The sequence below is a fragment of the Phyllostomus discolor genome, chromosome 7 (genome assembly GCF_004126475.2).
Source record: "Phyllostomus discolor isolate MPI-MPIP mPhyDis1 chromosome 7, mPhyDis1.pri.v3, whole genome shotgun sequence".
In the NCBI taxonomy this organism is placed as follows: Eukaryota; Metazoa; Chordata; class Mammalia; order Chiroptera; family Phyllostomidae; genus Phyllostomus; species Phyllostomus discolor.
In genome coordinates, this window is record NC_040909.2 from 120,538,011 (window position 1) to 120,560,958 (window position 22,948).

The window sequence follows — 22,948 nt, forward strand, 5'->3', positions numbered from 1 at the left end:
CAGCACCTGCTCCACAAGTCAATTCATTCACCACCAGCGTGTTTTCAACAACAGAAAGAGGCTTTTGGTCTTTTCGCGTGAAACTTTAGAAGAGTAGCTCCTTAGAGCTGTACCTTAAAATTTGCAGACATCAGTACTGGCAATGGAGCGCCTTGGTTTATTGCAAGAAAATCGTTTCAAAAGTAATGAGAATTGCTAAGGACACAACATTTACACACACACACAAGCACACTTACAGACACACACACACCCATAAGCTCCATGAGGAGGACTGATCTTTCCACACTGCTGCATTCCCAGAGCCTAGTCTAGTACATCACAAATACAAAGTAAATACTTGTTTCAGGAATAAATTAGTGAATGAGTGTATAAGGAATGATGAAATAGCTCAGATTTGCAAAAAACACATACGTTCTTTTAAAGATTTGAATTTGTTTTTATGGGAGGTTTACTCATTAGCTTCTGTCATTTAACTGACGCTCATTTGGTATCATTTATGATAAACTGAAGTAGATAACCTCTATGCTAAAAATAAAACATAACTGTCGTAATTTTAATCTATGGCACTTCAAAACATCTTCTTAAATGATCATTATAAATATGCATATTTAAATAAAATAGGATCATACTACCCACACTTTTAAACATAATTTATTTTTACTCAATATCTAATGGATATTTTTACATGTAAATACACATAGATCCATGTAACGTTTTAATCACATAATACTCTCTTATATGGATAAACATGCAATACAATTCATGAAACCAACACCCTGTGGACTGATGTTTCGACCAATAGGAAAAGCCATTGTTTTCCTATTAGAGACAATGTAGCAATATACTTGCTTGCGCGGGCATCCTTATGCACTTGCTTTGCCAGGTTTCAAGCCTGGGATAAAATTCTACTATAGCAAAACGAAGTTCCAGAAAGGTGATCAACTGTTTCTCTGACAGCGCTTTTGGTTTTACATGATCTCTCAATTCAACTGTTGACTTTGTTTTTAGATCTCAGTGAGGTAAATTTTCTTTATTTTAACCTTGGCACTGTTGGCAGTTGGGACTAATTAATTCTTGACTGCATGAGGCCACTCTTCGCACGGAAGGTGTTCAGCATTGACCTCTTCCTGCTAGACACTGTTAGCACACCCCACTCACCTACACTGTGACGGCCAAAAATAACCCCAGACATTATCAAATGTCCCCTGGGAAGCAAAATTGCCTGTTTAAGAACCACTGCATTTAGCCACAGCACTCTCTCCTTGAGGAGATTTAGATGACTTTTTAGCCTCACTTCACCCCATTTCATGCTGGGATAGCTCCCAGCTTTCTCTTGTGTGAGACTAGCCCCATCTCCCTGGCCTATGGTCTACAAAAACAAAGCAACTAACAAACAAAAAATTCCAAGAGTTCTCGAGTAGGTAACAAAGTCCAGTGAGGACCACTTCTGTCCTGGTCCTTTGGAACAACAAGCCTTAAATTCACTTATGACTGGGTCTGATTAAGGATGCTGTCCCTGACCCAAATGACAAGACCTGCTGGAGGCAGGGCATTGGTCATGTTGGAAGAAGTTGTAGTAGATTTTAAAAAAATCCAAGAAATAAGTGGACATATTTCTTTTAGACCTAAAAGCCAGCCCTTACTCCACCTGACAAGCCCCGCCCTGGTGCAGATTGTATCTTTCTCTCTAGACACTATGAGCACGTGTGCTCCAGGTTCCAGAGGTGGCCCAGCCTCTAAGACAGCAAAAGGTCCTATCCTATACATACCCTGAGCGGTTCTTGTGCTGGCAAAACAATAAACAGTAACAACAAAACAGTATTTTTGACCAGTAATTTACCCGTGCTTAGTTTTTAAATTTTTTCTTTCAGTAAGACATCACAGAGAAGAACTTAAATAAATTTTATAATTAAATTGCTGTTATGAGGTACCAGTATTATGGCAAATACTTTTCTTTCCAGTTTGGTTTAGTTCCGTGAATGTTTCTTAATATTTAAAATTCCTTTGCCAATGTGTGCACAATATTTGAATGTGTGACCTTAACCTCAAGATACATGCTTCTACCCACCCTTGAGGATATCTGGAGGAAGATTCACACTCCAGCATGGGTGATGAGCTTGATAAGGGCCTGTTTGGAGTTGTAGAAGGATGGATGTAAAGAGAAGGGGAGTGTTCTTGTTTGTGAGGCATACTTTTAGAGAAGGATCAATTAAATGGAAAATTCCCCAATTCATTTACAATCTGAAGCTGGTTAAATATTAGCAGGTAGAATTTATGGGAGAAAAATTTTACACTTTTACCAACATCTCCACTATGGAGAGATATGAGGGGGAAGCAGAGGAGAATGACCGTTGTTGTTAAATAATGTATCTTCCAAAAATGTTTCACAAAATTATTAAAATGGGGAAAACAATCACAAATGACACATTTATTTATTTATTTTTTAATTTTAGCTATTTATTTTTAGAGAGAGGAGAAAGGAGGGAAAAAGAGGGGGAGAGAAACATCAGTGTGTGGTTGCTTCTCACATGGTCTCCACTGGGGACCTGACCCACAACCCAGGCATGTGCCCTGACTGGGAATCAAACTGGTGACCCTTTAGTTCGCAGCCCACACTCAATCCACTGAGCTATACCAGCCAGGACTCAGATGACATATTTAAACGATGGGACTGGAGTTTTTAAAGAACATAGAAGAACATGTGTGTGCATTTGTGAGATGGTTGTGGTATGTGCATGCACATTACTACTGGACATTCAAGCAAATAAAAGGTATATTTTCAAATCACCTCAGTGAGCAATTCTCAAAGTGCAAAAATGCTTGGAATCCCAAGGCTACTACACTGGCCTATAAAATATTAGAGACCAGAAGGCTTATGTACTGAACTCTTTATTCTCATTTCCTGGCAGAGTGCCCGAAGGTAGTAAGTTTTGTGTAAATGATTTTTTTATTAACTGAAGCTATAAGTAGTCCAATTACATTATATCCCCACAGGTCTCTATTTCATTTTAACTGTATTTATAGATTAAAAAATATATTGCTATAAGTTAAAAATAAAATTATTGGATCACTTCTCTGCTATTCACTATGGAGGAGGCACTAAGGACAGCATGCCTAAGGACAACTGGCCTAGGAAGAAATACTTCAAGGAAGCAAGGTTTTGTTTTTTTAAGTGGAAAACTCCAAATTAAATTTATTTATATTTTACTTTCATCACACTATAGTAAATTGTAATTTATTTAGCTATCTTTCCAGGACTTTATTAATTTCTGCAAAGGTCCCTATTAATTCTTTAATATTCAAGTCACCTTCTTTTGAACCATCTATTAGGCCATCAATCTTCCTGATTTCCTGTCTTTCCACTGATATTGTCCTAATTCTAGCTGATCCCTCTTGTTAATAATTATATATGTGATTCAACAATACTTGGTTCATTTCCTTTGAGTCATTATATTAAAATATTTCATCTCTTGTAAGATTATCAGATGTATTATGGACCTATCTTTGTACTGTATGTGGGATATTTCATCTTGACACAAGCAATGAAATTACTAAGGATATAGAGAGTATATTGCAGTTTTAAGCAGAAAGGATTTTTAAGCAAAAACAAATTTTACCAGTGGTCAGATCAATGAGAAATGATACAGCATTGTAGTACTTAAATTGGTAATGTAGAGAAATTGAAAAATTTAGAGAAATAGATTATATAACTTAACAAAACAGTTCCACATGCATAATAAACAATGTCCTATTTTACATCACGTCAAATACAGTTGACTATTGTAGCAATGATAGTAGATAAAACAAGAAAACAAAATGGAGAAAAATACAAAAGGAGAAAATGAAGTGAACTTGAGAACATTGCACTTTGAATCAAATAGACTTGGGTTTCAAACTTTAGATCCTGTATAAACTAGTGTGTTTCCAGGGGAAAGTTCTATTTTCTTTATAAGATACCATTTCTTCAAGTGTGAAATAGAAAAGATAATAATATATACTTCATAGGTTTATTATTAGAAATAAGTGAAAGAATATATGTATAGCACATAGCACAAATCCTAACAAATGGTAAACACTATTATGATAGAATTAGTCTTTATGAATAAAGTTGATCACAATTTCAATTAAAAAAGGGAAGTTATTGTTTCAGTAGGTTTTCAAAAAATTGCTATCAGGGCTTTTGTTTGGAAATTTAGTTCAGGTACTTTAATTTTTTCCTAATTAATTTGTTTCAAATTATATTTAGGTCCTTGCACATAGATACCAGAAAAAATAATGTGTAGCAAATGCAATTAAATTAAATAAAAAGTTATTTATTTTTTTATTTGAACTTAATCTTTCTGGCATGTATAGAAAATGCTAAAATTAAATGGCAAACCCAATCCATTTATGTTTAGCAGTGTCAGAGTCAATTAAATGAGTTGGTGCCTCGGTTTCCCTATCTACACATGTGAGTCTGTAACACAATCTCTTCTAGCTCTGAAATTACAGAACTTCTATCAACCAAATATTTATATTAACTTTCACTGCAACTAGATGAGAAGGAATCTGAAATATCAATTCCAACTCAATTTGATCACCATATATAAGCACTTTCAGTATATTAGATTCTTTAATTACAGAAGTTTAATCTATTTTTATTTTATTTTATTTTATTTTATTTTATTTTTTATCCTCACTTAAGGACATAGTTATTGATTTTAGAGAGAGGGAAAGGGGGCGAGGGAGAGAAGAAGCATTGATGGAGAGACAAACACCCATCGGTCCCTGCTTGTACATGCCCCAGCCAGGTCTAGGCATGTGCACTGACCAGGAATCAAATCTGTGACCTTTTGGTTTATGGGAGGATGGGTGAAGCAACTAAGCCACAGTGGCCAGGGCAGTTTAATTTATTTTAATTACTACTGAAACTTTACTCTTTGTTCTCTACCTGGGTATATTTTTGTGTTTTCTTTTGTTTTGGGGAGCTCTTCCTAGGGAATTAGCAACTTTCTTTTACCTATAAAGTCAACTGTTAACACATTTTCAGTTTTTAGTTTAATAACAATTCATCATTTAAAAGCTGATGCTTAAAATACCTTCCTTGACACAATATTTCTCCTTGAAGAACTGACATAAACAAGGGACTTTCTTTATATTTTTGATATGTTATTTGTATTTAATCTTTCTTGAGTTGAGTGATTTTTAACTTGACTTACAACTCCTAAAGAAAAATGAAGACCATTAAATTTTTAAAAAATTAATGTATTAATGTAATTTTCAATCCAAGAATTGGGATATGCTTACTTGTTTATCTTTATAAAAACTGGAAAATATCTTAAATACTTAGGTATTTATCCATGATGAAAAAAATCACTATTCTTATTGTGAAAAAATGGATGTGCCATTCAGATTTCTTTTATTCAGAATACACTCATTATTTCAGCCTTTCCATGAACTATAATTTTAAAATATACAATCTACTAGAAACTTATAAGCTCTTTCTGCAACTACTTTAAAGTGGAGTGAAATAATAAGTTATGTATGCTAATAGGTAAAATAAAATTCATATGCGATATTTGAGTTAGTCAACAACTATTAAGTCACTCGTGTGTCACGTGATGTGCTCTACCCTAGAAGGACAATGAGACAAGCGGACCTAGTTACCAATTCCCTACAAGGTTTACAGGTTAACCTACAGGTATTTGTTAGAAGAGTGGCATGGTATAGAGAAACCACTTTAGCCAGAAGGAATATGAAAAAGTACAGTGCTGAAAAGGGTTTTGTCAAATGTGCATCATTTGAACTTATACTAAAATGGCACCAGTAAGAATATTAAGGCTCACATGGGTTGCTATAGTGTGAAATAGTACAGCCTATTTGTTAATTATTAACAAATAATTGCAAAACAGACATTTTCAAAGTCAGTAGGGGGAGTTCTATCTTCATGATGGAGAAATAGATAAGACTTCACTCTCCATTTGAAACAATCCCCTCCAAAAGGACACAATATTAAAATAAAACAAACAAACAAAAAACAACAACAACAATTTTTTTTAAAGTTTCAAAAGGCAGCAAAGCACAGTGGTCCTTGAGTGACAGGAAACAAATGAGATGAGTCCAAAAACAGCCCTGTCCTGTTGCATTAAGAGTTTCCAGGCTGTAGCACAGGGAGGAGGACCCCATGCAGAGCCCAAACAACACCCTGAATTGGAAAGGTGTATCTGAGAGTCAGGAGAGAATGAAGTGGACAGAGTTACTGAGACAGTCCCCAAGAGGACACAAAAAGAGAACCGTGGAGATCTAGGGAAAGAACTCCTTGAGTGTCCTGCAGAATACTGCTCAGCCTGCGAGGATGTTGCGTAAGGTGAGGTAAAGAACTACCAGGAGATTGGATGTGACAGCAGCATTTGGTGCTGACATGGGGCCAGAAATATTACTTGTCACTGACTGATCAACAGCTAGAAAATGTTTTGCTATTATATTACTGACTTGTCCGTTATGTTCTATTCAGGGCTTATTTCAGCAGCCTCTTAGCTATAGTCTGCCTTCACCTTTGAAGAGACACTGTACACACGGAGTATCTCAATAGCCCTGTCAACACACACAATTGTGCAGGCAACATATTAACTACAACCAATTTTCTCCAGAATCACAGGTATGATGTGAAAATACCCTAATGGCATCCTCCCCTGAGTAGATTTATTTGAACCACTCATTCAGGATATACAAATGCTCTCAAAGAAAAGGAGGCAGATGGTATAAGGCCTGGATTCTCATTTAAATTTCTAGGTGTTACTGGCTGTCAAGAGCAAATATTAGCCTCTTAGCACTGCCCATTAAAAAGCCCAACACCTTTTTAGGTCCTGGATACAACATGCCCCTCATATACAAATTTTACTTAAGTTCAATTTATTTTGTTATTCATAAACTGACCAACTTTTACGGAAGCCCCTACAGCAAAGACACATGTAACCTGTCCAAAGTGCAATACAAAAGGCATCCTTTACCCTCCCCAGCGTCTCTTTCAGTATGGAGGTTTAGCGATTTCTCAGGACCCCTGGAGTCTTGGAACACGGCCTAAACAGTCCTCCTTTCTAAACATCTCATGATCTCCATGATGCCACCGAAGTTCTTTTAAATGAATAAGCAACCGTGATTTTCCAATAGACACATTATTGTTACTTGTATAAATCTTATTTTATTCCATACATAAGCATTAATTTATATATAGGAATTTCAAATACATTTAAAAAATTTCTTTAAGTGAATAATTTTATTATAACACAGACTCTCTAAAATACCATATTTTTTTGAGCCTATCAAAAGGGCAAATCAGCTACCAGGACTCCCTATGATGGAGATGCAAAAAGCCATTAATAATCAGATGATTTTAAAAAATCCAACTCAGCTATTGATGTGTGTTAGACAGGCAGAATAAAAATTGCATTCTTTTTATTAACCTTGATTATAGCTCATAATATATCTCTATTCTTCAAATATTGTTAAATTTCACTTAACAGCACTGATTTTCTGTGATCCCTCTTGGCTAACTGATTCTTTAAGTCACTAAACCCTACCCATAACACCATCATTTTTTAATCTGAAAGACAACACACATAGTCAAAACCTAGCTTGGCTTGATTAATTATAAATTGCACCTATGCATGCATATACTCAACTACTTCTCACGTAACTGGTGACACTGACAGACATCGAGGAGAGACGTACTTGTGCAGTTGGGCAAGGTCCCAGACCATGTCCCATTGGCCGTGCACTGTCTGACCGACGGCCCCAGCAGGCTATAGCCCTCCATGCAGGAGTAAATGATCGAACTGGAGAATGTTGTGCCATCAATCCGAAAAACCCTTCCATTGGCTGTTGTTCCTGGGTTACCACACTGTACAGCTACAAAAAATAAAAAAAAGTTAAGAGTATGTATAAAAATAACATAATTAAAAATCCTCTCACAAAAAGTTAATGACTGAAGTTTTGTTTCAAATTATCCAGAGGAGCTATAAAACCCTCTAAAATAAGCATTAAATTATCTTTTACAAGTGGATGAAATTCGAGATTAATTTATGTTGATTTTATTACTTTAATCACTAGAATACAAATTGTACAACAACAATTTTTTCAAAGTTTTTTTGTTAGTAGCTATGGTAAAAACTTTATAAAGTAAAGTAATTACTCAAAAGTATTGCCTTTGGGTACCACAAAATCTTTCAAGGAACTATAAGAGTCTCTGCCTAAAAAGCAACTAATGTAAAATGGAAAGATATGTGATAATGAGATGCAACAGAGATTTATTATAATTAAACTTCTAAGAGGACAGATATAAAATAAGCAATTTAAATAGTTTAAGTATCCATGTATATTTTTATTTATGTAAGTATATAAATTCTGAAATGGCTTTCATTAAATTTTCAACATATCGTAAACAGGAGTCACAAACACAATGCCGTGTGTGATTCACACTCCACTACATTTAACTATTTGCCATCAACACCATAGTGACTTTTAAAACATATCCTAAAAGCAAGCCCATGTCAAACATAATACTAAATTTTGTTGTAATATAAGAATTTAAAGCTTTATTATCTTCATAAATATAATCTAAATTATACTTTCTGAAAATATAATACCATCTATATCATTTACTGCATCATAAATATTTGATTTTGCCTCTCCTTTACAGTGGTGCTGCATGTTTCTGTATGTATGTGTTAGAGACAGGAGACCGATACAGTTTATCCAATTGCAACAAGATCAAACTGTGCATAGTATTTTACAGGGGAACCTATGATATATTAAAAATGTTTACATCTGTTGTCCAGAGTAATTATCCTCTTCTGTATTCATTAGTATCTGCCTAAAATAACAATCTGGTCATATGTATTTATATGTCACGATCCATAGTCTTGACACAATCGAGATGGACTTGAAAAGCATCATCCTTGTTTGGATGAACCAAAGAATATATATGTATAACCAACAGACACGGACAACGGTGTGGTTATGGCCAGAAGGAAGGGGAGGAAGGGCTGGGTGGGAAAGGGCAAAAGAGGGGCAAGTGGGGACATATGTAATAATATCAACAATAAAGTTAAAAATTTAATAAAATGTCAAGTGATTTGCATTTTGAAACAGAGACCTGGGTTCAATTTTTTTCATCAATAAAAATGAAGAAATTTACAGATATAGACAAATCACACTTATACTTCTGTCCTCTTGTCTCTAATTCCTTCACATTAGTACACACGTTTTTTTATCCAGAGTATTATTTGAATTAAATACAAGTACATTAACTTAAGAAAAGAGGCACTGTATTTTTCAGATTATAAGATGCACTTTTTTACCATGATTTTTTGTTTCAATTTTTTTTTCCTATTTTCCTCTTCTAAAACCTAGGTGCATCTTATGGTGTGGACCCCAGATGCACCTCGGTTTTAGAGGAGGGAAACAGGGGGGAAATTTTGAAGCAAAAAATGTGGAAAAAATGTGTGTCTTATAGTCTGGAAAATACGGTAAGTGTACCCCCTATCTAGAGTGAGGGCTGAAAGCTCTGTGGACACAGGGAAGAAAAACAGCAAATACTTTGCCTCTGAAATGTTTGTCTGCATTTTTTGTTCATTTCCTTTGTGCATTCATCTACTAGAATCTGTTTTTCTAAATGATTCATATAAGCTCTATTTATGAGAACAATATTAATTCTGTTATATTTTCTACAAGTCCTTGTTCTTTTTTCTTTGTAAAGTATGTACTAATAAATCAGTCAGCACTAGGTGGTATTTCATCTAAAACTCCTCTGCAGTTCAGGTGAACAAAGGCCTAGTTAGATATCACCCAGTAATGTGAGATTATAGAGACTTCGCCTTTGCAAAGTCTGAGTGATAAAGCTCATAGTTAAGTCTTACTGTTTCTTGCTCAACAGCATTGTCCATCCACTCCTTTCCCTGCGACAGCTACTGAGTTGTAATGTTCTCTGAATTAAGGTTGCCAAATTTGCTACTTTGAGATTACGATCTTTCCTAAAATACAGATCCTAATTTTAAACACAAGTTTCTGAAATATAATCAGTGAAAAAACTGTCAAAAAATCTTTTGGGAATTATTTCCTATTTATAAAACTAGTACATTTGATACAATATGGAGCAACTTTCAAAAATACTTTTGCAAGTTTAGTTTTTGCACTAAAATCATCTCAAAAAGAACAATTGAAATTATAAAGATAATTTTCCAGCAACATTTCTTTTTTTAGCCGATCTTGTAAATATTTAAATACGTGAACTCAGAACAATTAACAATTTTACCCAAATATCCAAAATTTAAAAAATTCTAGTTACAAGCAATGCAATCTATAAATAAAAATATCATTTACATTTAGACATCTTTGTATATGTTCCTATTTCTACAAACCTACAAACTAAAACACGTCTTGAGATAATGTTGATGTAAGAACCTATTTTCCCTCAATAGTGTCTACAATACAGCACTGTGATAAAGAGGAAAAAACAAACCTTTTAAACAAACATTTTAAACTTTTCCAATCCAGATGTTTGCTAAGATGTGAACAGTGTTTGTATATAAATGACCCATGAGAGATATTTTTATAATTAATATTTATCATATATAGAGTGCTGTCAGTAAAACTGAAATACTGCTACTTTTATTCCATGGTTGGGTGCAACAAAGACCTGGTAGGAATAATTTCATTAGTACTAACAACTTGAATTTGAATACACATTAAATTCCAGCCATTTCAACATATTCATTTCTATTCGAGCTTACCTTTGCATTCTGGCTGCCTTCCAGTCCAACTGCCATTAGCTAAACATGTTCTTTCTTCTGAGCCATGAAGGATGTAACCAACATCACAAGCAAAACGTACAGAAGTTTGGGTTCTGAAATTGCTTTCCTGTCTGGAACCATGACCGGGGGTACCTGGATCCCCACAGGTACCAGTGGCATCGCCTGTAATTCAGTACAGTGCAAGTTAGCTTATTTCAATAACCATTTACTAGGTTCATAATTTAGTTTGACATTCTTATAGGCATTGGTTTTATGCATGTTATTTTTAGCGTGAAGTTGATCGGGTAAAATCATAATTCATCTTTCCCATCTGAGTCCAGCCTTAAGAAAAAGCCTAAATGAAAAAGAATATAATTTCAGAGTGTGGTGTTATTTTTCTTATCAGAGATATTTGGACCTATTAATTAAGGTCTTTTTGTTAGTATTTCCAGCAGTTGGTTAATAATGAAGTTATTGGAAAATTTATAAATGACAGTACTATAGGCTTGCATGACAGTGGGTTTGCCAAACTAAAGTTAAAAAACTGGATTTGGTAATTTGTATGTTTCCTTCTTTGCATTTTCTAATTAATGAATTTTGTTGTTGTTAAATTAGATCAGTAGAGTGCTGGAAAATGTAAATGTTACAATATAATATTCCCCGAACACTAAAATTCACACCCTAATTTTCTCTACCAATGATCACTGTCCCTGGTAAATGAACTGTGAACTTCTTATACCTGAAATATAAAAATAAACTGTAAATAATCAAAGATTAAAAACTCTGACTTAAATTACTAATTAGGATTTTGTTCATGGCTCGGTGTTTATCATTTTTACTGTTAGGAATTTACTTAGTCCTTTTATCATTTCTTAAATATTTTATTCCACTGAGCCACACCAGTCAGGGCTCATTTCTTAAATATTTCAAATAAAAGTTGCTATAGTGTTAGTATATATTAAGAAAGAGGAAGAAGAAAAGAAAGGGCAATACCATATTTTTCGAACCATAAGATGCACCTAGGTTTTAGAGGAGGAAAATAGGAAAAACAATTTTTAAAGCAAAAATGTGGTAAAATATTTAATAACATAAATAACATGATATTTCACCAATGTAAATCTAAACAGAATTCAACAGCATTATTAACAACCGTTATTCCTTCCAAATTGGGGGGGGGGGTGCGTCTTATAGTCCAAAATATGGTATATAAGTACTGAAAATACTTTCTGTCTGTTTACATACCCTTTTTGACATGCCCTGTGTATTTGGAATTCTTCACACTTTCTCATTTTCATGAGATTTAATATTAATGACCATACAAATTTTAAGATAAGTGTATCACTTGTAAATATTTATGTACAATTTCTATTTTTTGCAATTCAGTACCAGTTTCCCAATACATCAGAATATATGTCTGTAAATGTATGGGATTTTATGTATAAACAATTATTTGACAGTTTTTAAAGCCCTATAAAGTTACTTCATAGAGATTAACCACCAGTTACAAGGAGATTATGAAATAAGTAACCACTTAACAACTTTTACTCCTGAAGGGAAGACAATGTAAAACAACTCCTCGTAAGTTTTTACCATGCTCTCTATAGATATAAAATAACATAAAGATAGTGGACAATATATAAATAAAAACACAGGCAGAAAAATCAGCACCTGTATCTGGTTACTGGGTAAAACAAATAGAATAGGTAGTATCAAATAGGGAGAGGTCACAGATCTAATACTTAAATGACATTTTATTTTATTTTTTTGACATTTTATTTATTTTAGAGAGGGGAAGAGAGGGAAAAAGGAGAGAAACATTGATGTGCAGGAGATACATTGATAGATTGGTTGCCTCTTAAACACCCCAAATTGGGGACCTGGCATGCAACCAGGGCATGTGCCCTGACTGGGAATTGAACCAGCGACCTTTTCCTTCACAGGCTGGCACTCAATCCACTGATCCACACCAGCCAGGGCTTAAATGACATTTTAAAGAAAAGCATTAAGTGGATTAAAAAAGATTTATCATACACTCATTCTGTGAAAAAATATATTGTTTAAAAATAGCCTTAATATTCACTTATTCTAAACTATTAATAACAGCAGTGTGGTGTTGGAGAGACTCAAAAGGTATATGTTGCCTATTAATAACAAAGAAAGATAGAAAACATAAATATCTTCCATAAAACTTGGCTTAGTTTAATTTAAAACATTTAAACCTTTATTTTAATGTATACTATTAAGCAACCAGTTGTTTAGAAAGTGTAATAGACATGATTTCTACCAGAATATCACCAAAACAACATTGCCTTCTGGGAAAAATTGTATTTGGTAACACCATTTTAATGAACATAAGTACTTTACAGAGTAGCACTCTAAAACCACTTATTTCTTAACATTAGCCACAATACAGTATAACACGTGTTATCTGTAATTTACCATCTACATTAGTACTAATATATGCTCTGAATTTATATTACTTTAAGAAGCACTCCAATAAATGTATAAATAATGTTACAGCCTCTCTCAAATTCTTCTTTGTTTAAAAAAATGTTGGTTTAAAAAAACAAGTATTTTATTGCTTTTGTGCATATATTTCTAATAATAATACTAATAATGTAATTTCCAAGAGACACTGTCCAATTTTCCAAGTGGTACCTGAACAATGAGGCTGTGATCCACTCCAGTGGCCATTTAATTGGCAAGTCCTTGATGAGTGGCCTAGAAGGACACGCTTTCCTATGCAGGAATAGTGAACAGTGGACCCAAAGGTGTACTTCTCACCAGACAGGACTGCATTAGGAGGAACGCCAGGGTGTCCACAGTCAATCACTACAATACATAATTATTGAATATAAAATTTTTTTATATCTCCTATCGAACAACCTGCACCAACTTTCTACAAAATAAATCAAAAGTAAATTATCTGCTCAGATACATACAACCTCGAGAAATCAAACATCCAGGTGAAACCTGAATTTTTAAAAAAATAAAGTGGAAGTTGCAGCTATGGGAGCAATTCTGTTATCCCACTTACCCCGAGCATGAGTTTTAACAGGAACTCTGTAAGTGGGCATAAATGATTGAGTGAGTGTAAGTCTGCATGTTTGGTGGTGGTGAGTGTGTGTTCATATGCATATGTGCATGGGTTTGAAGTACATATGTGCCCAGACAAGGGTGTGCAAGTTAGGGAGAAGAGTATATGTGGATTGGCTAAACAAGGGCATAGGATGCCAATGGAATTCAAAATGAGCCCATAGAGAAATCAAAAGGGAAGGACATTGAAGGTAAATAAAAGGGGTGAGGATGTATCTGTGCCATATTATCTAATAAGTAGTTTAGAATAATTATATTCCTAGTCATTAATAAATAAATTATGCTGCACAAAGAAAATAATCAGTGGCTTGTTAACCCAAACACTGCTGGCACAGCAGAAGCAGATGCCAATACGTTGTAGAATTTTCTTGATGACCTAGAGGTAGCTGAGGAACTTACTGTGTGCCTGCTTTTAAATGTAACTTGAAAAAATATTGAGTACAATAAGAGTCTGGAGTATTAAATAGCACATAAGAGGACATAAAATTAATAAGTCTGTTGAGGTCTTAGCACAATACCAGGAGTGCTATATGAAATAAGAAAGGCAAAAAAGTATATGAGAGGTACAAAAATCTAAAGTTCATGTTTACATGTCCTAGAAAATATTTTCATTTTAATGTTATAGCCACATAAGGCCAAGTAACTAAATTAGTCAAACTACTGGACCAGTGTACAGTAAGAAAGTGAAATACATTTTAAGGAAGCCATCAACAATTGACTTAATGATTTTCATAGAATCTGAATTTTAATAGACATTGCATAACATTTTTAATTCAGTGCATGAATAATATTACAAACTTTTCAAAAAATCCTACCACATAAATGTGAAGTGCCTCTAAATAAAACATGATCATAAAAATAATTTTATAATTTAAAATTAAGCATAATCATAAATTACACAATGATTTTTGACATACTACCCCTTCAATCTATAAAGTTATTTGTTCTATCATATGTAAGATTTTCCAACTCTCTGAGAAATGTAGCTATATTTGAGACCTATCAACTTACTGAATTCCTAGAATTCATGTTCACTTTCCTATTCTTCACATAATTTTTATTCATTTCTATTTTCTCACTACACATATCAATTACATGTATATCTGCTATTAGTTATCAAATTTATATTCTACAACTCCAACATAAATTTAACTAAATACATTCCCCAAATGTTCACTGACTTGAAAGATGATATATATTAACACACCTACATTCATATGTGTATGTATTAGAAAATGATAAATATTTATGATCAATTAGTTTTAAGCAACACCTTTGTTTAAATCCTCAAGTATTCTAAAGCCCTAGTGGCTGTTTACATTAAGACTAATATTGCCTTAAGTGAAATTTGAAATAGCAGTACAGAAGACCATCCAAATAATTGCCCTCAGGGGATGATAGGAAAGATGTCTGCTTTTCATAATCTATTTGCTCTTTCAAGTTTCAAAGCCAAAGAATGATAGAGAGATATAAAGCACATTAATATGAATAAGAATGACATCTAAGCATTGAATAAGTAGAGTATATGAAAGTGTAGTTTCAAAATGAAATAATAAAATAAAAAGTCAAATTAGAATAATATTTAGAAACAAAATCCTTCTGCTGCATAGCTCTAGATGTAAGAGAGCAAACATCCATGTTACTTACATGGCATTTTCTCAAGGAAGAATTCACATTATCTACTTACTGATACATTCTGGCAGTGGTTTGTCCCACTGTCCATTTGGCTGACATATCAGAACTGAAGATCCAAATAAAAAATATCCAGGATTGCAGTCATAGAACACAACAGTGCCATAGGTGAAATTCCCATGTTCTATTTTACTTTCTCTTTTGGAATTGGCTGGAATTCCGGGGTCAGAACAGTTCACCACTGAACAAATGACAAATTTTAAAAGTGTGTTTGAAATAACATACATACATGTATGTAGATTTCTATAAGAAATTTAGAAATTTGTTTCAAAGGTAAATTAAATCAAGCAAATTAAAAATAACAAATAAAATTAATACATCGACTAAGACAATGAAATAAAATGTGTGATTGAAATATAGGAAAAAGAAAACATTTTTTGAAAAAAAATTTTAAACAATAGTAACTCCATAAGCATTATGCTTATTACAGATTTTTTAAACCAATTCATTTTAAGCTATAGTTAAACTATACAAAATGTAAAGTCTATGATGATTTGATTGTGTGTTATCATATATTAAGTATACTGTACTTTGCAAAATAGAAAAACACCGAAAAAAATCTTTAATCTGTTTCTATGCAGAAAATAACAAACTCTCCATATAGGGGTCATGGTAAACCAGGCCTCAAATATACTTTTCCAAAACATATATTTTTTTAAATTATTTATTGTTGTTCAATTACAGATGTCCCCATTTCCCCCCTGATAGTCTCCCCTGACCTACCCACTCCACTTCCTACATTCAATCCTCCCCTCTCCCCGTCGTCTTTGTCCATGACTCCTTCATACATGTTCCTTAACTTGACTCTTCCCTTTCTTTCCTCCACTTACAAAGTAAATAAATGCCAAAGTTGAGTTTCATTAATTATGAAGCAAACAATCTTAATGACATTTTTTCAACCCTTACATGAGGACTTTTCTTCATTGCTTTTTAGAGAGAGAAAAAGAGGACAGGAGAAAGGGAAGGAGAAAGAGAAACACTGATGCAAGAGAGAAGTGTTGGTTGGTTGTCTCCTGTATGCACCTGGACCAGGGACTGAACCCACAACCTAGGTAGGTGACCTGACTGGGAATTGAACCCACAGCCTGTAGGTTACGGGTTGACACTGCAACCAGTGGAAGCAGGGTATGATCTTAATGATATTTCATATGCAGACATAAAATAGGAATAAAAAAATAAATATAAATGGTTAATACAAAGCCTACTGGTGTTAACTTTAAAAAAAACAAGTTAAAAATGAGAAAAATTAAAAGCATTGCTAACGAGATGACATCAATATTAAATCTTTTTGTTTTATTAGCTGAAGACTTCCCACTGTTCTGCCCAAACTGCTTCAAATGCGGTCATCTATGTTTCCACAGACACATCACTACCATATGCCTGAGATGGAGGAGTGTGAGGCTCGTACCTTTGCACATGGGTGGGGGGTGGCTCCACTGTCTGTTGGCCTGGCACTGGGCCTTTGTGGGCCCTTGCATAAGATACCCAATATTACAGGAGAATGTTACCACATCATTAAAGTTGAATCCGTTCCCACTTGTTCTTCCATAAATTGGACTGCCAGGGTGACCACAGCTGACAGCTAACAGCAGGAAGTGGGGGCAGGGGAAGCACAAAACAGTATTTGGTTATCAGTCATCACATGTGAATTACCCCTAATCATTCCAAACAATGCAGAAAGAAGGGCACCTTTATGTGAAAATATGTCTAAAGTACTTTCACTAATGCAGAGGAATGATTTAGAATGCCACAAAAATCTAATATAATAGAAATATATTAATAAGTAGACAATTATTTGTAATTGTGATAATTTTATGCGAGTGGTGCACAGATGTTTACAGTTTCACGGTACCTATTTTTCTCTATTTTTTTAAAGAAGAATTGGAATTTTAGGATTCTGGGAATGAATGAAGTTCATATTATTAGTCAGTAACAGAAAGAAATTAAACTGAACTATCTTTCCATTTGAGGATTGAAAAATACTTGAAAACAGTTTTTTGTGTTTAACTTTGAAATTATTGATTTTAATATTTATACAATTTTTACTTATACAATTTTTATAACTAATGATTGATAAGCAAATATTTGTTTGAAAAATAATTTGTGCCTATAAAATGTGGACAATAAAAAATAACGCTGTACTAGAATTCTTACTGGTTTATGTTCTTCACAATTGATATCTGATAACTTAGCACAATTTTGTTTATAAATAATGGTATCAATTAGATGCATATTTAAATCCTTTTAGTGTTACAGTTCTATTCCAGATTTTATGTGGCCCGGCTTTCCCCAAATACTCTGTTTCCATGGCACCTGTTTCACCGCATAATCTCACTCTATTAATCAGAGCAAGTCTTGTAATAGTTCTTCATAATTGGGCACAATGAAAAACCAGAGTCACTTCCAGTACTTTTGAAATGACCTGAGAGCAATTATTCTTCAGCTGTATTGTTAATGTCAACCTACTCATTTGGAAATGTAATTGCATAGTATTCTTGTTAAAATGATCAATAAGGAAACCGGTTTTACCCCAAGGGCCAATTTTCATTTATAGTCTCAATTATTCAACAAAAAAAATAGCCAAGTGGTATGACTTGGCTATGCTTGAATATAAGTGAAAGAAAAAAAGATCTAGGGAAGCCCAAGCACACTGTTGCTGTCTGTAAGTCACCAGACATTCTGTGTGTGTGCTCACGGGCATGTGCAGGCTCACATCACCCTTAGTCAAGCAAGTTTAATTGTTACCTATATGCTGCTCTGTCCTGTTAAATCTCAACATACAAATGTATTTTCCATGAATCTAGAGTTTCAATACATTTCTGTTGGTTGAATAAAAACTGACAATGATGTATTTTACACATATGGATATAATTAGTTACAGAATAAGTTAAATATTTTTTGTGAATCCACACTATGAGACCAATGTGTTACTAATCTGAAACCTCTAAAATCTCTATTGTATAATCCTAAAATGTTACAATAACAACATATTTTCAGTGTTCATTCTCATTTTCTAATATCACTTTTAATGTAAATGTCAGTAATTTGGAATAAAAATAATTAGGAAGGAAAAAATAAGAAACACATTGATAATTGACTTCAAGTCCAGAAAACAATAGATTATGATATGAAACATGATATACAGCTGAAGATTCAATGGGGTAAGAAAAGTAGAATTATCAATATTCAACTATATTCTGATTTTAGTAGTATAATGGTCATAATAGATGCACAATGGGCATATCTATGTCATACATATAGCAAACACAAAGCACAGCAGGTATAAAGATTAATAATAAAAATGTACTATTTTGAAATCCCTTTTATTCTTCAAGTGTCAAGTCCTAGCTAAATTAACTTAAAAGATCAGATATATTTGTTGAACTACTGAGTTAGTATATTAAAACAATTTCAAAATTACAAATGGTTACACAATTTTCTGTGAATTTACAAATATCAGGAAGAATGCTTGAAACATATTTTTAAATAAAATTTAATATTTTATAATCTATCATAAAATATTATAATCACATTATCTATGTATATATAATCTTGATGTATTTAAAAATGGCATAGATTTTGAGCCACAAAGGGTCCATAATGATAAATACTTTTAATCATTTACTTTATATATAAGGTAATTAGGGCCTAGAGAGATTAAAAGACTTTCATTAGCTCACCTAATTAGCACTGAAACTGAAATGAGAACAATGGTTCTACATGTCATGTCAGATGACTGTCCCCACACTAATTGTACTCCATGAATATCTGATTTTTATATGACACTATACTATCATAATTATTAGTAAAAAATATATCCAAAGTATTTTCTGCTATAAAAAGTTACACGTATTACATTACAGCAATACTGACACTACTACAACACAGTGGTCTGAAGAAATTAAAATCCTTGTAACTAAAATTTGTCAAGAATGCATCTTGATACAAATATGTTTGTAAATATTATATAGACCTACTAAATACTAGAATAGTTCAATTTATTTTTGTCTTTATAATAAAACATAAATAATAGACACTTTCTTCCACTTTCAAAGATGACTTTGATGACTATAAGATGGCTTTATATACCTCTGAACACACCCTGTTTTAAAGAGTAGGACATAGCAATATTAAAATGACTTCTGAGAATTTAGTTTATGTCTTTGTCTTTAAAAAAATATATGAATATATATTTACATATACATGTGTAAACTTATATATCTTACGTAAGAATACTATTACTGGTAATTGCATGAGAACAGAGGTTTCTGATTACTTCTGCCATGCTTACTTACGCACACAGGATGGGAGCTGACCGGACCAATTGTGATCCTGTTGACAAATTCTCACTGAAGAACCAATCAATCGGAAACCAGGATTACACTGATAAACAACTGTGTCTCTGTATCCATAATTTTCTCCAATGACTTGACCATTCACAATGAGTTCTGGAATTCCACAGTGACCTGCTGAAATGGGTCAGAAAATAATATTTTTAATACTGTGATCTACATTCATTTTATTTGTGTATGTATGTACATATGTAATATTACTAAACCTTTAAAACTGACTTAGAAGCATGCCACAAACAATGCAAATGTGATTACATGGCATAAGCGACTGAGTAAAAATGCCAAGTATTAGGGAATTTAAAAAAGAGACACCTCTAGTAACACTTGCATCTAGTAGAAATTAGAATTTCAGCCTGTATAAAAATGAAAATATAATATTGAACATTGAGAGATTCAGATAAAGCAGTGCATGGTGGGGAGATTTATAGCATTAAATGCTTTACTAGAAAGGAAGATATATAATTAAAGACCTAAGATTGAACTTTAAGAAGAGGAAAAAATGGAGCAAAATACAAAAGAAAAGAAAGCCAAAGTAAGTAGATGAAAGACTACATTAAAGTTAGTGAAAAAAATCAAGAGAAAAATAGAAAGACTAATAGAAAATATCATCTAAACAAAAAATTCTTTAAGAACAGCAACTAAATGGTGAAACTCCTATCTAATCCTATCAGCACAAAGTAAGAGAGAACAAAATTACCAATAACAGGAATGAGTGAAGTAATATCTATATAAACTTACAGAAAATCATAAAAAAATATAAAGAACAGTTTTATGCCAATACATTTAAGAGTTCAGAAGACAAAGTCTTGGAAAATGACATTATACCAAAATAAACACAAAAATAGAAAATTTGAATAGTCCTTTATCTATTTAAAGTATCTATATTAAAACCTTTTCCACACACACAAAAAAAGTGTCCAGCTCAGAGGCTGTCACTGGTAACATTCAATGAAACATTGAATAAAAAAAAAATCTTACACACACTCTTTAAGAAAGAACCACTTCCTAACTTGTTTTATGAGGTAATCACAACCACAATAGTAATCCTGAAAAAGACTCAGGAAAGAAGCAGTGTCCTTTATGAACATACCAAATGCTAAACCCCTTAAGAAAATTTTAGAAAATCAGTCTAGAAACATATGTAAATAATAATACATCATATCTGGGGTTTATCCAGAAACTAACAGTTGTTTTTAGATGGAAAATCAACTACTGTAACTTATCATATTGATAAAGAAGAAAATAACACACATACAATTATTTCAATAAATGAATAAAAAGCATTTGGTAAAACTCAATGCTCACAGGTGATTGAAACTAACAGCAAATTAGGTGTTTAAGAAAAATTTTCAATCCAGTGAAGACATCTGTGATATTGTGACATAATAAGAAATATACATTTAGTATTGGTTTCCTTTTCTTTCTTTAACAGAGCTACTAAAACCCTTGGAATTACCTGAATGTTGAGAGAAACTAAGGTATCTTTTGTTATGCTAACTAGGTGACTTTCTGACCTCACCCGAGGGTAGGGGCTGGTTGCCAGTGGAGTCAACTACCTGATTAGAGGATTTAAAATTTCAGCCCCACCCCTTTAGCCTCCAGGGAGGGGAAAGGGGCTAGAGGCTGAATTAATCACCAATGGCCAGTAATTTAATCCACCATGCCTTTGCAATGAGGCCTCCATAAAAAGTTAAAAGACAAGGTTCCTAGAGCTTCCTTCCCAGGCTGTGAAAAGTGGGTATTCTGGCAGAGTGGTGAGTTCAGAGAGCAAGGAAGCTCCAGGCCCTTCCCTCATATCTTGCCCTCTGGATCTCCTCCAACTGGCTGTTCCTGAGTTACCATATTTTGCCGTGTACAATATATACTTTTTTTGCCCAAATTTTTGAGGGAAAATAAGGATGTGCATTATACACAGGGATTAGTACTAAAATGTGGGTACACATTATACATGGGAGTGCATTATACATAGTGAAACACAGTATATCTTTTTAAAAGAACACATCCTATCCTAATCGAGTAGTAATTATAGAATAGGTGGTACTAACAGACTCCTAGAAAACTCATGTATTAAAAGCTTCCTTGAGAGTAATGTGTAGGTATCAGCAGTTGCAGTCCCTGCCTGAGCAAGGAACGCAGGACCCTGCCCACAAGAACTGGACAAATGTCAGGAAACCTACCAGAACTCGCAGAAACACTGCCTGCAGGTCCTGCTCCTGAACACGGGCAGTGAAACTGTAGGTAGAGCCATGGGGCTAGGTCATGACACACACAGGAGATAACTCTGAGACCACCCCAGAGCAGAACTGGGAAACTGCACATTGCCAGAAATTCCTTAGCCCCCCGCTTCCCAGGGTTCCTCCATGAACACAGCCGGGATGTCTGAGCTGCTATGAAGGTTTTGCAGGCATGAGCCTGCCAAGTTCTCAGGCTGTCAACTCCTGAAGAAACCCCTGGCCTTCTCAACCATAACCTGCCTCACGACTTTGGCTTTCTTGATGGTGGGCAGCTGGACCTCTGGGTCATTTTCCCAGTTTCACTTTTATAACAAACTCGTGAGCTAATAAGTAAAATGTTTCTCTTAGTTCTGTGAGCTTCTTTAGCAAAATAATCAAACCCATTAACAAAGTCGCTGGAACCCCCAAACTTAGCTGGTTTTTCAGAATCACAGGTAACTAACTACCAGGGCTTATGACTGGCATCTACAGTGGCGGTTGGGGACAGTCCTGTCAGAGTGAACCCTTACCTTACAGAATTTGATAGTATTCCCAGGTAGATAGTGCCGAAATAGAGTTAAACTGTGGGACACCCAGCTGGGTGTCTAGAGCATTGCTTGTTTTGGGAAATTGTGTGTCGAGCACCCAAAGACATCTAAGAGAAACCTCCAGCTAACATCATATTTATGGATGAAATGTTGAATTCTTTACTCATGATACAGTGAGAAAGACAAGGTCGTCTACTTTTAGGAGTTCTACCTAACATTGCTTGGTTAGCTCTATCCAGTGTAAGATAGGGAAAGCATAAACCTGAGAAATAAGAAAT

General features: G+C 33.9%; 1 protein-coding gene across 1 annotated transcript in view; it reads right to left on the reverse strand.

Moving 5' to 3' along the window:
• CSMD3 (CUB and Sushi multiple domains 3) overlaps nucleotides 1–22,948 on the reverse strand; it is an 893,237-nt gene that overhangs the window by 40,721 nt on the left and 829,568 nt on the right. Inside the window, 6 exon segments of the mRNA XM_028533680.2 lie at nucleotides 7,711–7,887; nucleotides 10,770–10,952; nucleotides 13,428–13,601; nucleotides 15,553–15,738; nucleotides 16,966–17,139; nucleotides 19,853–20,026. Of these exon segments, the coding sequence (XP_028389481.1) occupies nucleotides 7,711–7,887; nucleotides 10,770–10,952; nucleotides 13,428–13,601; nucleotides 15,553–15,738; nucleotides 16,966–17,139; nucleotides 19,853–20,026 (1,068 nt within the window).